Below are 15548 nucleotides of genomic sequence, written 5' to 3'. Positions count from 1 at the left end.
ATAAGCTTACAAGAGTCATCCCAGATGCCTCCTTCTTCCTTTGCATCCATCACTAGGACCTGCACATTTTACTTCCTTAACACCCCTTGTCTCTGACTCCTCCTCTGCTGCTGCCTGAGTTGAGGCCTCATAATACATTCCAGTAAACTCCTACCCACACCCCCCCCCCCCGACGATCTCTCACTTCCTCCATGTCTTTTACGCACTGCTAACAGAATCAGCTTGCTAAACCCAGGCCTGACCCCATGGCTCTTCTCCCTGTGTTAACCTTGATGGCTTCCCATGTTCATTAATAAGACCAACAAGAGCCACACTCTCTCCTCTGCTTGTCTTTGCAGCTTTATTTTGGTGTAGCCATCTTCACACCCTCTAGTCCTGACACGCAGACCTGGTGTAATTTCCCAAATGCCCCAGGCTGATTCGTGGCTGAGTGTCTTTGTATCTGTTGCCCCCTTTTGCTGTTCTGCCCTCCTCTCCACCTCCTCTGCCCTCTCGCAGACACCTAATGCCCTTTCCACACCAGTGGGCACCTTGTCTTTGCATTCTCGTCTCCTCTTCGGTGGCATTGACACTCCCTCTTCATGTCTTTCTGTCCCCCACACCTCTGTCAAGCACAGCATCTGCATGCTTTGTTGTATTTGCTTACATAGATCACATCGTTTTCTTCACCTCCTAATAATATGGACAGTTCACTTTGATTGAGGACTTGCTTTGAACAAGGCATTGAGCAGCATGCCCTACATTTTATGTTAAATCTTCCCAATAGTGCTCCTGCTTCTGTCCCTTTCCAGGGAGGAGGAAGGAGGCTTGGAGAGAGGACTGTCTTTTAGGAGCCCTGCCCAGTGTTTCCTGTGAGGGTGGGGCCATCTTGGAAGGTAAACCTATGGTGGGGATAAGCTGGGTGACTGTTGAAGTCCAACCTTCCCCCTTCTTCCTCTAACCCTGATAACCTTATTCTCTGGGCCCTGTCTGCTGGTGGAGAGGCTTCTGACTTTTTTTTCCACGCCTTTGGTTTATAAATACAAGAAGAGATTTGGGGAAAGATCAGAGGAAACTGTCGAGCTTACAAGTCCAGAGAAGGAAGTCACTGCTCCTTTAAGTCTCATGTGAACCCCTTGTTCTCTCCCCAGCTTGTGGGGTGAAAGAAAAGCCCTTTAGTCTTTTGGGTCCTCAAATCCCAGTTTATGCAGTTTGGCCCCAGTCAGAGGGACCCTAGGAAGGCAGACTCAGAGTAAATTCTGCCTGTCTTCCACCAAAGAGGGGACTCACCAAGTGTGACTCATGCCGTTCAATAGAATTTTTAAAATCTAACAAGTATTTTGTACCCCTGAGTGAAAGAGAGGCTTGTAGCTCTTCATGAAGAGAACAAGAAAGGCCAGAACTGAATGTTTGGAGCCCAGTGAAGTGGAATACTGCCCTGTCTCCTGTCTGTCCGCTCTAGCACTTGTACAAACCATGAAGAACTCGCCTTGGACTGTTTGCTTTTTGAGAACTTTAAAACCTCGACTCTGGATTTCTGCTTGGGGAAAAAACCACAATAGTGCCAGGGGTGCCCCCATATGCAGGATTAACTCTGCAGTCAAAGTTTTTGTTGGGCAGGTGTGTGAACTTGATATCATAAATGCTGGCCCAAAGCAAATGGAAGAATGGATGAATGAGCAAATTCAGGAATGGAACAAACTGTAACCGGGGGTCTCCTAGTTGTAGGTTCTCTACTAAACTTCGCATTGAGACACAAAGGAAGGGCGTCTTATAATATAATGTTGGGGGATGAGCAGTCAGCTTGGAGGTGGGGGCATGTGAGGTGGGTTTTGACGTTTGCGAAGGAATTGACCGAAAAAAAAAGAGTCAAGAGGTGAAAATAATCTGGGAATCAAGACCTGTTTCTCCGGGACAGGTGTGAGCAGGTCTGGGTGCTGCTGGGTTTTGTTGGGGCAAAGGTTGCTTGTGGGGGCGTGGCAGTGGGTGAGGCCGGGAGATAGGCAGGAGCCAGGTCCTGGAAGGGAGAGTCGGGGAGCAGGGCATGGAGCCTGCACTTTGCTCTGAATCTTGGTGGTACCTTCAGAGGATCGTTAGCAGGGGTCCAGGTGATCACATTGACACCTGAGAGAGCAACATGCCGTGTACGCGGCTGGGATGTGGAGGACGGATTTAAGGGGGACAGGACTGAAGGCTGTCACAATGATTCAGGTGAGAGAAGATGGGGGTCTGGACTAAGGGGACAGGAAAGGACAGATGTGAGATGAGGTGGCAGGCAGTTCTAGCTCCCTCTTCCCCCCAGGCTGCCTTGTTTCCTCTTCTCATGGCTCCATAGGGTCTCAGTCATCTCATCACAGCTTGATCTCTTCCATCTGGAAGTGCAGCCTGAAGTTTCGAAGAGAGCAGGGAGCAATGCTTCACCCAAAGGGAGAACCTCTCCTCGGGTGGCGTTTTGGGACCATGCCTTGCTCACTTGGTGCATACAGACTTAGTGTTACTGCCATTCTTACTGGGATCAGCTTGATCGCCTTTAAGGTAGGGCTGTCCTGTGGCAACAGGGAAAACGTGATTTGGTTATTGGGGTATCTGGAATCAGAGGCAGCAAAGACTCTGCTGTAACAGCTGCTGGGACAGCTGGAGGCCGGTGTGGGTGGAGCACCCAAGGTGGAATCCTGCACTGCTCATCTTTCCTGCCCTCTTCCTAACACCCTCCCTCCCCAGCAGCCTGAAGTCTGCCTATGCCTCTCCAGGCTGAGCTGTAACCTGGGGCTCTTCGGAAGCTCTGAGCCATCAGTGCAGGTGGCCCTGGAATGATTCCAGACTTGGAGCAGGGGTGGGAGGTCGGCTGTGGGGCAGGGGCAGGTGAAAGGAGGGTGTCCTTTTCCTCTCGCCAGGGAGTCTGCAGTCACAGTCACACTTTGCCTGGGTCAGTAGGCAGAGTCATGCTGCTGTGTGACAGTGGCACTGAGGCAGCTGCATTTCAGGTTTCCAAGAGACTCTGAACCCTTGGAATACCATTTGTTTCAGGTGACGTGGAGGAGTGGAGGCACTCGAGTTAGGTGTCTGAAGACGGATTCAAGGATGCTGCTGCTTGTTAGCTTGTCATAGGTTGCTCAGTGTCACTTCTCTGGCCTGTAGTTTCCTCATCTGTCAGTGGGGGCAGATAATGATCATTGCCTTGTACAGAAGGTTTGGTGAAGATAAAAACAGGTTCACTGACTGGGTGCAGTGACTCACACTTGTAATCCCAGCACTTTAGGAGGTTGATGCCAGCAGGTCTCTTGAGGACAGGAGTTTGAGACCAGCCTGGACAATGTAGTGAGACCCCATCTCTACAAAATATTAAAAAAGTAGCTAGGCATGGTGGCATATATCTGTGGTCCTAGCTACTGGGGAGGCTGAGGTGGGAGGATAGCTCGAGCCCAGGAGTTTGAGGTTACAGTGAGCTATAATTGTGCCACTGCACTGCAGCCTGAGCGACAGAGCAAGACCCTGTCTCAAACAAAAGAAAGCAAAACAAAAACAGCTTCATGCATGTGTAAGATCTTTGTTAATTCTTCCATTAACTCTGAAGGCAGGTTGTGTCTTATTAATTTATGTAGCTCCAGTGCCAAACGCAGTGCCAGGCAAACTCAGTTGTTTATTGATTAAACGAATGAATGGATGGTGCAGTAATATCTGTGGGGCCTGAGAAAGCCTGAGTAATGTAAACTTATCAAGAGCTTGTTCAACCATGAAAAAGCCGATTTCCACATGTGCCCTTCCGTATAACCCACATTTAGATGAAAATGAAATATGTGCCGATATTCTTTTTTTTTTTTTTTTTTTTCTTTTTGAGACAGAATTTCACTCTTGTCCCCCAGGCTGGAGTGCAATGGCACGATCTCGGTTCACTGCAACCTCCACCTTCCTGGTTCAAGTGATTCTTCTGCCTCAGCCTCCCAAGTAGCTGGGACTACAGGTGCACATCACCATGCCCGGCTAATTTTTATATTTTTAGTAGAGCCGGAGCTTCACCATGTTGGCCAGGTTGGTCTCGAACTCCTAGCCTCCCAAAGTGCTGAGATTACAGGCGTGAGCCACTGCGCCCAGCCAGGCAGATATTCTCGAGGAAACATTTTAACATGAAAACTAGCAGAAAGGATGTTATCTTTCAACATTTCCTTTCTCATCACTTCTTGGCGGCACTTTTGCCGCCCAGTAGTCTTCTGTTGGAGCTGTGAAGTGTGATAGGCCATTACTTTATAGTTACATTCATTATTGATACGTTGTGAAGGAAAGAACTCCACCGCCATTCAGAAACTGAAGTAGTCAATCTCATAGACTGGAAAATATTTTTATGCCTATTTGAAACAAATGTCATTCCTATTTTTTGGGATAAAAGGGCCCTTTCCCCCTGGAATTGCTGTGTTTCCTCTTCCTGTTCCTGCACTCTGCAGAACTGACTTCGAAGTCAGATGATTCCCTTCTTAATCTGGCTTCTCTCTTTTGGGCCGTTTAACCTTGACTTAGCCATTGAACCTGTCTGGGTCTTAGTTTCTTTGTCTGTGAAGTGGGGCTGTGTTGGGCATGAGCATGCACCTACAGGCCTCTAACTGGAGGGAGTGTTGGTGATCAGGGCCCTGGCTGCTGCCCTGAAGTCCACGGCTGGGCTTGCACTGCGGGTCCGTTGCTCCAGTCTGCTGCCAGCCAGTGTCTGTGCTCGGCAAGGATACCATGGTACGATTGTTTCTGGGAGACGCAGGACTCCTCAGACAGCTGACTTCAGCTTGAGAACTCCTTGATGGGCTTGCTAAACTTCCTTAGGCTGGAAGATGCTTACCTCCTCCTTCCTTCTTTCCTTCTTTTTCCAGGGGTCAGACTTACATAGAATCTAGTGGCTGCTCTAGCTTCCCCAACTCCCTCTCATTTTCTCTCACACATGCATTCCCCCTAATCAAATTCATGCACATTTAATCCCTTCTTGGCATCTGCTTCTGGGGGGACCTACCTGGACTCATGCAATGTGATAATTCCTTGTAGTGAGGACCGAATGCAGTGATGGAAGCAGGATGTTTGTCAGAGCGACAGCATGAGTAAGTGCCCAGTAGGCCATCAGGGCTCCTGTCACCTTCACCACCATCCTCATCACATCCTCATCACCATCTGGCCAAATTTGCTTCTTTGTTGGTTCCAGGCACAGAGACCTCCAGTGGTTCATTCCAGGTCACAAGACAACTTCGTATTAGGGTGAGAACAACTATGGCTTCTAAGGAGAAGAAATGGATTAATGAAAATACCGTTTAAAAATTTATCCAACTTGGCTGGGTGCAGTGGCTCACATCTGTAATCCCAGCACTTTGGGAGCTGAGGCAGGCAGATCACTTGAGGTCAGGAGTTCAAGATCAGCCTGGCCAGCATGGTGAAACCCCATCTCTACTAAAAATACAAAAATCAGCTGGGCATGGTGGTGCATGCCTGTAGTCCCAGCTACTTGAGAGGCTGAGGCATGAGAGTAGCTTGAACCTGGGAGGTGGAGGTTGCAATAAGCCGAGATCATGCCACTACTGCACTCCAGCTTGGGTGACAGAGCAAGACTCCATCTAAAAAAAAAAAAAAAAAAAGAAAAAAAAAAGAAAAGAAAAAAATGTATCCAACTTAAGCACAATCCAGATCCGTTTCTAGCCATTGAGATGTGCAGTCTTCTTTGCCAAAACAACCAACTCGATCCTTAGTGAAATGCACAAAAGGTTTTGTAATATTCTGAGATCTCTGCCTGTACTCCTGACATCTACAAATATACTCCAGCCAGTAGACCAGGGCTGCTCATTTGCTGTTCCTGAGAACCCTGTGGACATTTAGAAAAAAAGGTGGTTGCTATTATTCACATCTCACAGTAAGCAAACAGAGAAACTAAGTGACAGTTTCGAGGTCATGCAGTCACTGATGAGTTTGGGACTAGAACTCTGGTTTTTGCTCTGATGCTTTGGAAGCTCAAGAATGGGTGGATTCTGTTCAAACTCTGCCCTCATGGACAGTCTTTTAGCAAACTGGCACCAGGACCTGGCCTGAAGAGACCTTTCTCAAGCCCAATTCTGCCCAGCTTCAGGGATGCTAGAAGCTTGGGAAGCATCCATGATGCAGGCCAGTGGAGACGACCAGCCTCCACTCACCTCCATGCTTATGCCATTGCATATCGGCTGATGAAGCTTTCAGCTAATGTTGGTTACCTGGTGCTGTGGAGCACATTCCTTAAGCTGACTGGCAAGCCCCTGAGGCTGGGAGGAACTGTGCCTTATCCCAACCATACCACACCCCTTTGTGCCCATTCAGCATTAAATAAATGTATTTATTTATTTATTTGTTTGTTTGTTTGTTTTTGAGACGGAATCTTACTCTGTCGCCCAGGCTGGAGTGCAGTGGCGTGACCTCAGCTCACTGCAAGCTCCGCCTCCCAGGTTCACGCCATTCTCCTGCCTCAGCTTCCGAGTAGCTGGGACTATAGGCGCCTGCCACCACGCCCAGCTAATTTTTTGTATTTTTAGTAGAAACAGGGTTTCACCATGTTAGCCAGGATGGTCTTGATCTCCTGACCTCATGATCCGCCTGCCTCGGCCTTCCAAAGTGCTGGGATTACAGGCGTGAGCCACCACCTCCGGCAGCATAAATGTTTGTTTTTGAGAGTGCTGGTGATTCCGATGGGGCTTTTGTGTGAAGGAATTATCACCACCACCAGAAAACAACATTTGCTCTATGCCAGGCACTATGCCAAGAAACTGAGATCCAATGATTAAAAGATGAACTTTCTGGCCGGGCGCGGTGGCTCAAGCCTGTAATCCCAGTACTTTGGGAGGCCGAGATGGGTGGATCACGAGGTCAGGAGATCGAGACCATCCTGGCTAACACGGTGAAACCCCATCTCTACTAAAAAAATACAAAAAACTAGCCGGGCGAGGTGGCGGGCATCTGTAGTCCCAGCTACTCGGGAGGCTGAGGCAGGAGAATGGCGTAAACCCGGGAGGCGGAGCTTGCAGTGAGCTGAGATCTGGCCACTGCACCCCAGCCTGGGCACAGAGCAAGACTCCGTCTCAAAAAAAAAAAAAAAAAAAAAAAAAAAAAAAAAAAAAAAAAAAAAAAAAGATGAACTTTCTGACTCCAAGAAGCCGGTAGGCTAGTGGGGAAGACCGGCACGCTGAGCCTGCCTGGAAGAGCCCACGACGACTTCATAGAGGAGGTGGCTTTTGGCTGAGACTGAAGAGGATGGGAGTTTTCCAGGCAGATGAGGGTGGGAAAGGGGTAACTGGCTGAGAGGACAACACCTGCAAAGGTGTGGAGGTGTGAACGGAGCACTGCTGTGTTTGAGGACTTGCTTTCAGTATTGCTGGAGTGCCAAACTGTTTGCCATTTGATGCAGCTCATCCACATTGTCTGTGTGGTTTGGATGTGCCAGCATTCCTTCCACCCTTCATTCACTTATTCCACCATCATTGATTGTCTACGCACCATGTGCCAGGCACTGTGCAAAACACTAGGGATGTAGAGGTGAGGGGTAGACAGGGTGCCTGCCCTCATGGAGCTTTCTGTCTAATGGGAGTGCTGGACAAGGGTGCAGGCTCTATTAGCAGCACAGCACAGTGAGTGCTGGGCAAGGGAGAAGTATTAGTGTGTTCTCCTGCTGATGATAAAGACATACCCAAGACTGGGTAATTTATAAAGGAAAGAGGTTTAATGGACTCACAGTTCATATGGCTGGGGAAGCCTCACAATCATGGTGGAGGGTAAATGAGGAGCAAAGTCACATCTTACATGGCAGCAGGCAAGAGAGCATGTGCAAGGGAACTCACCTTTATAAAACCATCAGATCTTATGAGACTTATTCACTATCATGAGAACAGCACAGGGAAAAGCCCACCCCCATGCTTCAATTACCTCCCACTGGGTCACTCCCCCAACTTGTAGGGATTATGGGAATACAATTTAAGGTGAGATTTGGGTGGGGACACAGCCAAACCATATCAGGACACCTGAACTAATGGAGGGCAGATTAGTTTCCTGGGGCTTCCATAGCAAATTGCCACACATATAGTGGCTTAAAGCAACACTAATTTATGATTGTATGGTTCTGGAAGTCAGAAGTTCAAAATCAGCCTCACTTGGCCAAAATCAAAGGGTAAGCAGTACAGGTTCCTTCAGGAGGCTCTAGGGGAGGATCCTTCCCTTGCCTTTTCCAGCTTCTAGAAGGACCACATTTCTGGACTCAAGGCTGCGTCACTCCAACCTGTGCTTCTGTCCTCATATCCCCTCTCTCTCGTGTCCTCCTGCTTCCTTCTTATAAGAACTCTTGTCATTATATTGAGCCTAACCATGTAATCCAAGGTCATCCCCCATCTCAACATTCTTAATCACATCTGCAAAGTCCCTTTTGCCATGTAAGATAACATCCATCTATGTCTTGGGGATTAGGATGTGGACCTCTTTGTAGGCCATTATTCTACCTGCCTCCAAGGCAGGAAGAGAGAAGGTGCTCCCGGAAGTGATATTTAATCTGAGATTTCTGGGTCAGAAACGAGATACACATGGAAGCAGGGAGGCCCCTTGGGAGGCTGCTGGGCTGGTCCAGGCAAGATGTGACGGTGGGCAGGATGAGGCTGCTGGCCACGGGTGGGGGAAGGCCCAAGGGATGAAATACAGTGAGGAGGCAGAATGAATGGGAGATGTGGGCAGTGGTAAAAGAAAGCCACCCAAGGCAAGGCTCACCTTTTCGGCATCAACAGGAGCAAGGGGGAAAGTGAATGCAGCATCTTTAGGGAAAGGTTAGCAAGAACATAATGCCCAGGTTGTTGATTCTAATGTATAGCTCTTTCAATCAAGATTCCAGACAATTTTGCGTTTGCGTAAATCTGAGGGAAATTTAACATGGAGTGATTTTATTGGATTGGATAATATGCCATAAAAGACTGACATTCAGCTCGGTTTCCAAAGAGAGAAACTGATTCCGAGGGCCTAGGAGGAGAGGCAGATGTTTACAAACTTAGATTCTTCTAAGCCACCACCCGTACAGTCAGGTGGTTTGAACAGGGAGTAACATGGCCTGCTTTTTGACTTTTCCAACAGTGATTGATCAGTTCAACTCCCCGCTGGAGTGGGACTGTTTACCCCACTTAGGTAATTAGGTTTATCATCTCCTAATACTTTCTTTACACAACAGCCAGCCTGCACCATGACAGAGACTATAGTAAGAAGTGGAATAATAAAGGGAGAAAAACACTGAAGTACGATGGCCATTCATTGTTGCATAAGGCATTTCTGTGACGTCTGATAGCATTGCGTGTGCGTCACAACCCCAAACTTCCTGCCATCGCAGAAAAGCCTCCAGCTGACCCTATTTATTTCCAAAGTAATGAAATTACCCTGCCGAGAACAGGGACCTTAGAGAATTCTATGTGCTTCAAAAACCAGGAAACATTTTCTTTCCAATGACATCTTATTGGAAAACAATAGAAGAAAAATTCTATTACTAGTAGATCAGGAGTGATTATGCCTAAGTCACATCTTCTATTAAGATATAACAAGCTCATCCTTTTTTCCTTTGTTTTGTGACGAGAGGACTTTTTAAGTCTCTAGACGTTCATCTCTTCTCTGCTCTTGGTATCATCACCCCTTGGTACTTAGATAGAGTAGTTGGGTAGCCCTCTCCTATTTACTTCCTCTCCAAGTTCAACAACATGTTTGTTTTTAAATCTGGTGATTTGTTGTGTTTCTTACACATTGTTTCAACAAGGAAGCTAAGGGAGGAGGTGAATTACAAATGACAGAGAGACAGCTTTCAATTTGGACCCTTGTAGAAAAATGTAAGCATTTCAAACTCAGTTTATACTTTTTTTTTTTTTTTTAACTGGGACCTCTGGTGCTTATCTTTTAGAACTCAAATGGGTACCTAGCAATTGATCACATTTCCTAACCGCAGGCTTAGTGACCCAGTGTTTCATCCTCACATTTGAAAGCTGGCTCAAAGAAGACATCGGTGCTTTGTTTCTGACACGTTTTGTATTTGTTTATAAACAAACTCTCTTCTTCTTTATCCCCCACCCTGACTCCTCAGTGGCTGTTCCCGCAGCAGCACCGGTGTGCCAGCCCAAGAGTGCCACTAACGGGCAACCCCCGGCTCCGGCTCCAACTCCAACTCCGCGCCTGTCCATTTCCTCCCGAGCCACAGTGGTAGCCAGGATGGAAGGCACCTCCCAGGGGGGCTTGCAGACCGTCATGAAGTGGAAGACAGTGGTTGCCATCTTTGTGGTTGTGGTGGTCTACCTCGTCACTGGTGGTCTTGTCTTCCGGGCATTGGAGCAGCCCTTTGAGAGCAGCCAGAAGAATACCATTGCCTTGGAGAAGGCAGAATTCCTGCGGGATCATGTCTGTGTGAGTCCCCAGGAGCTGGAGACATTGATCCAGGTGAGCAGGGGGTGAGTCGACCTTAGACCAACTGGTGGGGTGGATGGCAGTGTTGGTTTTATCTTCTGGGTCTCTAGTCTTGCTTTCAGTTGAGAGGCTCCTGGTGGTCATGGAAGTTCTCTCCGGGGAGGTGACATGTGATCTGAGACCTCCAAGAAGCGATAGTGAGGCATGTGACAGTGTGGGGGAAGGAGGGTCTGTGTTCTGCATCTTGTCTTGGATGAGTGGTCAGAGGCGGCAGCAGGGCAATGGACTCTGGATTTTCAAGTTCAAGTCCACCTGTGTGTGCTGATTAATTCCTTGGTTCTGAACTCTCTGTGGAATGCTGGGATAGAACCCAAAGAAGGAAAGAATTTTAAATATGCAGATTTAGAATAAGCAGGGATATATGAACCTGTCCAAGGTCCATGAAGATGAGGTAGAGAAGAGGCCACCAGGTGTGTGGGTGAAGAGGCTGTCAGTGGCCTGAGACAGCTGTTATAGTGGATTTATGGGGATGAAATAATATGGATCACAGTAGTAGTAATCATCAGGTTTGCTGTTTTTGAATACTTACTGTGTATCAGGCACTGTACTAAGGCCTTTACATACCCTGGATATTAAGGAAAAAAGATTCATAGGAAAATGGAAGCAGAGAACTTGAACTGCAGCCTAAAGAAGCAAGGCAACACTTCTGGGCAACGGGTATGGGCTTTGCAGGGGTGGCCTGTGGCAGTGAGGAGCTATAGGAAAGCCAGAGAGTCATCTACAGGGCTGCGGTGCGAGGGACTGGATCAGGACGGTTGAGAAGTCCGGGAAGCCAGAGAGAAAAGCAGTTCCTATGAGGAAGAAAGGGAAATGGTGGAGAGCCCTGTTGGAGGGCTTCACCTTGGACGTGAAGGAGGAAGGCTGCCTCTGAGGCTGAAGTTCCACTTTCTATCCCAGACACCCTGCTGAACTACAAAGAGTGGGTTTTGGTGGAAGGCAGTGACATTTATGGAGGTGAGGGAGAGTCTCATCTGTCTGGGGGCTCTAAAGTTTGGAAGGTGGAGGGATGGAAAAGACAGTTTTTACCATTCCTTCTGGCTCTGGGATGATGCACATTAAATTCTAGTGGCTACAACAATCCAAGATAGTGTTGGATTCACCAGTCTGCGCTGTTTTAGTATTTATTTATTTCCTACCATACCGACAGAGTAGGGGAATTCTGATGCTACTTATGATCTAGCACCTTCATAGCAATCATATTCTTGTCAGTTAGTTTTAATAATGACTTGATTCTTAATAAGTAGAAATACAAATTCTTCCCTTCCTGGGAGTAAATATGATTTCATAACTATGCCCTATAATTCTTCTCAAAAAAATAAAATGTTAAAAATCCAAGGGCAGCATTTCATAGAATTGTTTCGTAGGGAGTCAGTTCTCCAAATGGCTTTGTCTTTTGTTTTCTTTTTCTTTTTTGAGACAGGGTCTCATTCTGTCACTTACGCTGGAGTGCAGTGGTGTGATCTTGGCCCATTGCAGGTTCAACTTCCTGATCGAGGTCTCAACTGATCCTTCCACCTCAGTCTCCCAAGTAGCTGGGACTACAGGCATGTGCCACCACGCCTGGCTAATTTTTTATTTTGTGTGTAGAGACAGGATTTTACTATGTTGCCCAGGCTGGTCTTGAATTCCTAGGCTCAAGTGATCTGCCTGCCTTGGCCTCCTAAAATGCTGGGATTACAGGTGTGAGTCACCACGCCCATCCCTTTTTTTCTTTCATGGGAAAATGCTACCACATTTGCGGTGATGAGATTTTTGTACTAATCAGTGCCAGATTTAAAGCCTAGCATGCTATAGAGAATGGAAGAAACAATTCTGGAGTAGTTTTAAGTAGGAGTATAATTACACTTATACACATTGTTGTGATATGGGGTAGGATCCTTTTTAAGTAGTTGTAAGACATGTAATAATAACCTGATAGGTGATCTGAAGTGAATCTAGTATCGTGCTTGAATTTGCCTTCTTTAGGCAGTAAGATCTTGAAGAAAAGGAATGCATTGTCTTATCTTTACCTCCACGTGTGACCTATGCTTTGCTTTGCCTCTAATTGTTGCCCAATAGATAAATGTTTTTAGAGCAAGATATCAAAGTAAATTGTAGAACACTGGTGATGTCACAACCTATGTGAGCTTATTCATGCATTTGTTGATTAGTTCAACATTTCTGTATTTCCCATTCTTTAACCCTCTTCTTTATGAGTGAGCTCAGAGACCTGAATGAAAGACAGGGTCGGGGAGCGTGGAGGTCCTAATTCTGATGCTGCCATTAAGACCTGTGCCCTGTTTTGACCTCAAAGATTTCTCTGTGAAATGAGATAGGTGTGTGCATGTGTGTGTTTGTGTGAATGTGTTTGCACATACACACATGTGTGTGCATTTAAGATAATTTTATAACAATTTAAAAAGCGACTTTTTATTAGGCACCTGTTATGAGCTGGGCATCATATACCCATTGTCTCATTTAATTTCATCAACAACGCTCTAAGTTTATATCATGATTCCCATTTTACAGGGGAGGAGACATCAGTTTCCTTAAAGAGGAACTTTCCAACCACCAAAGTGGTAGAGCTGGCAGTCAAAGCAAGGTGGGACTGACTGTACACTCTCTCATCTAAATAGTCTACAGGCCCTTTAAGGAGGTCTTGGTTTAAATAGGCTCCAGTCTCTTTTAAACATGTGCTTTATGTTGAATGCTGTATTAGTCCATTCTCACTATAAAGAACCACCTGAGACTGAGCAATTTATAAAGAAAAGAGGTTTAATTGATGCACAGTTCCACAGGCTGTATAGGAAGCATGGCTTGGGAAGCTTCAGGAAACTTAAAATCATGGCAGAAGAAGAAGGGGAAGCGGGCATGTCCTATATGGCTGGAGCAGGAGGAAGAGAGAGTAAAGGGAGGGATGCTACCCACTTTTAAACACCCGTATCTTGGCCTGGAGCAGTGACTCACACCTGTAATCCCAGCACTTTGGGAGGCCAAGGTGGCCGGATCACCTGAGGTCAGGAGTTCAAGACAAGCCTGGCCAACATGGTGAAACCTCATCTCTTCTAAAAATACAAAAATTAGCCAGGCGTGGTGGTGTGCGCCTGTGGTCCCAGCTACTAGGGAGGCTGAGGCAGGAGAATCTCTTGAACCCTGGAGGCGGAGGTTGCAGTGAGCCGAGATCACACCACTGCACTTCAGCCTAGGCGACAGAGCATGACTCTGTCTCAAAACAAAAACAAAAACAAAAAACCAAACAAACAGATCTCATGAGAACTAACTCACAATCACAAGAACAGCAAGGGGGAAATCTGCCCCCACCATGCCCCTCCTCCAACATTGGGGATTACAATTCAACATGAAATTAGGGCAGGGACATAAATCCAAACCATATCCAACACTTTCCAGAATTTTAGTAGTCAAAAAGCATTAGATGGCCAGGTGTGGTGGCTCATGCTGGTAATCCCAGCAGTTTGGGAGGCCAAGGCGGATGGATTGCTTGAGTCCAGGAGTTTGAGGCCAGCCTGGACAATGTGGCAAAACCGTTTTGTACAAAAAAGTACAAAAATTAGATGGGTGTGGTTGCACATGCCTGTAGTCCCAGCTACTTGGGAGGCTGAGGTGGGAGGATCACCTGAGCCCAGCAAGTCGAGGCTGCAGTAAGCCATGATTGTGCCATGGTACTCCAGCCTGGGAAACAGAGTGAGACCTTGTCTCAATAAATAAATCATTAGAGTTCCTGGCTGCCTAACAGGAATCATTTCTGTTTCTTCTCCCTATACACATTGAGCATCAGTCCTGGACCTGGGATGCTTTTAGATTTCCATCTATTATGACTTAAAGACTCATCCTTGTGTTTATCTAGTTTTTCTCACAATATAAGTTAAGCAGGTTTAACTGCGGAATCTGTGTCAAATCATTGCACCAAATCATTACGTTTTGCCCTTCAGTTCACTGATACCTTCACAAGGATGAAAGTGTCCACTCTTACAGACCAGGGAGCTTTCTCACACTTTATGCCTCTGAGCAGCACTGTAAATAGTGATCACAAGAAACACAGTGTTTAAAAATAGTCTGTCTTCACATCTAGAAGGGTTTTCAGTGTGCTGTGTTTTAAGCTGGAAAGATAGTAAGTACTATTGTATCTCACCCAAGTCTGAAAGGAGTGACCAGTGGGTAGAAAGTAGATGGAAAGTATTTATTTTGTCATGTCTCTTGGCTGGATTGAGTGAACCCCTCATAAAGCCAAGCTGGAATGTGTACTTCATATTACTAATAACCAAAATAGAGTACCCAGAACAGCACGATGCCCTCAAAATGCCTGTATAGCCTAGAAGAGCCGTAGCTCTTAGAGTCATAGTGGGGAGGGATTTTCTGACAAGTAAGACCACTTTATGGGGCACTGTCGGACTCCACAGGAGAGTGGTGGGCCACTGTCCCTAAAGGTGAAGAAAGATGGGTTGCTGTTATGAAGGGGACATTCTCATCCATTCATTTAGTCATTCATTCACCTATCCATCCATTCACTTGTTCTCAGAATTGCTGCTGAACTCCTGCTGTATCAGGTAACATGCCAGGTGTTGGGGAGAGAAAGAAAAAGATACAGCTGGGTGCAGTGGCTCAAGCCTGTAATCCCACCACTGTGCGAGGCCGAGGTGAGCAGATCACGAGGTCAGGAGTTTGAGACCAGCCTGACCAACACAGTGAAACCCTGTCTCTACTAAAAATACAAAAATTAGCCAGGCGTGGTGGCAGGTGCCTGTAATCCTAGCTACTCAGGAGGTTGAGGCAGAAGAATCACTTGAACCTGGGAGGCGGAGGTTACAATGAACTGAGATCGCACCATTGCACTCCAGCCTCAGCAACAGAGTGAGACTCTGTCTCAGAAAAAAAGAAAAAAAAAAAAAAGAAGACACACCTTGAGCAAGTTACTCACCTCTTATTTCTCTTGTTTCTTCACAATAGAATATAGAATGTGGCCTCAGGGTGTTGAGAGGATTAAATGCAGTAATTCATGAGAAAGGCTTTGAACTGTGCTTGGCACATGGTAAGTGCTCACAAAAGGATTATTACTGCTGCTTCTATTGCTGCTACTGTTCTTAGTATTATTCAGGGAGCTCAGAGTTTCAAGC

The 15548-nt window shown here is 46.6% G+C and overlaps 1 protein-coding gene across 1 annotated transcript in view; it reads left to right on the top strand.

Annotated features, from left to right (window-relative positions):
• The window catches only part of KCNK10 (potassium two pore domain channel subfamily K member 10), a 142234-nt gene that overhangs the window by 52360 nt on the left and 74326 nt on the right, over window positions 1-15548 (top strand). Inside the window, exon 2 of the mRNA XM_007987508.3 lies at window positions 10061-10410. Coding sequence (XP_007985699.2) covers window positions 10061-10410 — 350 coding nt within the window. The remainder of the gene's footprint in view (window positions 1-10060; window positions 10411-15548) is intronic.

Source organism: Chlorocebus sabaeus, chromosome 24 (assembly GCF_047675955.1).
Source record: "Chlorocebus sabaeus isolate Y175 chromosome 24, mChlSab1.0.hap1, whole genome shotgun sequence".
Classification (NCBI taxonomy): domain Eukaryota; kingdom Metazoa; phylum Chordata; class Mammalia; order Primates; family Cercopithecidae; genus Chlorocebus; species Chlorocebus sabaeus.
The sequence above is the reverse complement of the archived record's forward strand: the minus strand, read 5'-3'. Positions and strand labels throughout refer to the sequence as shown.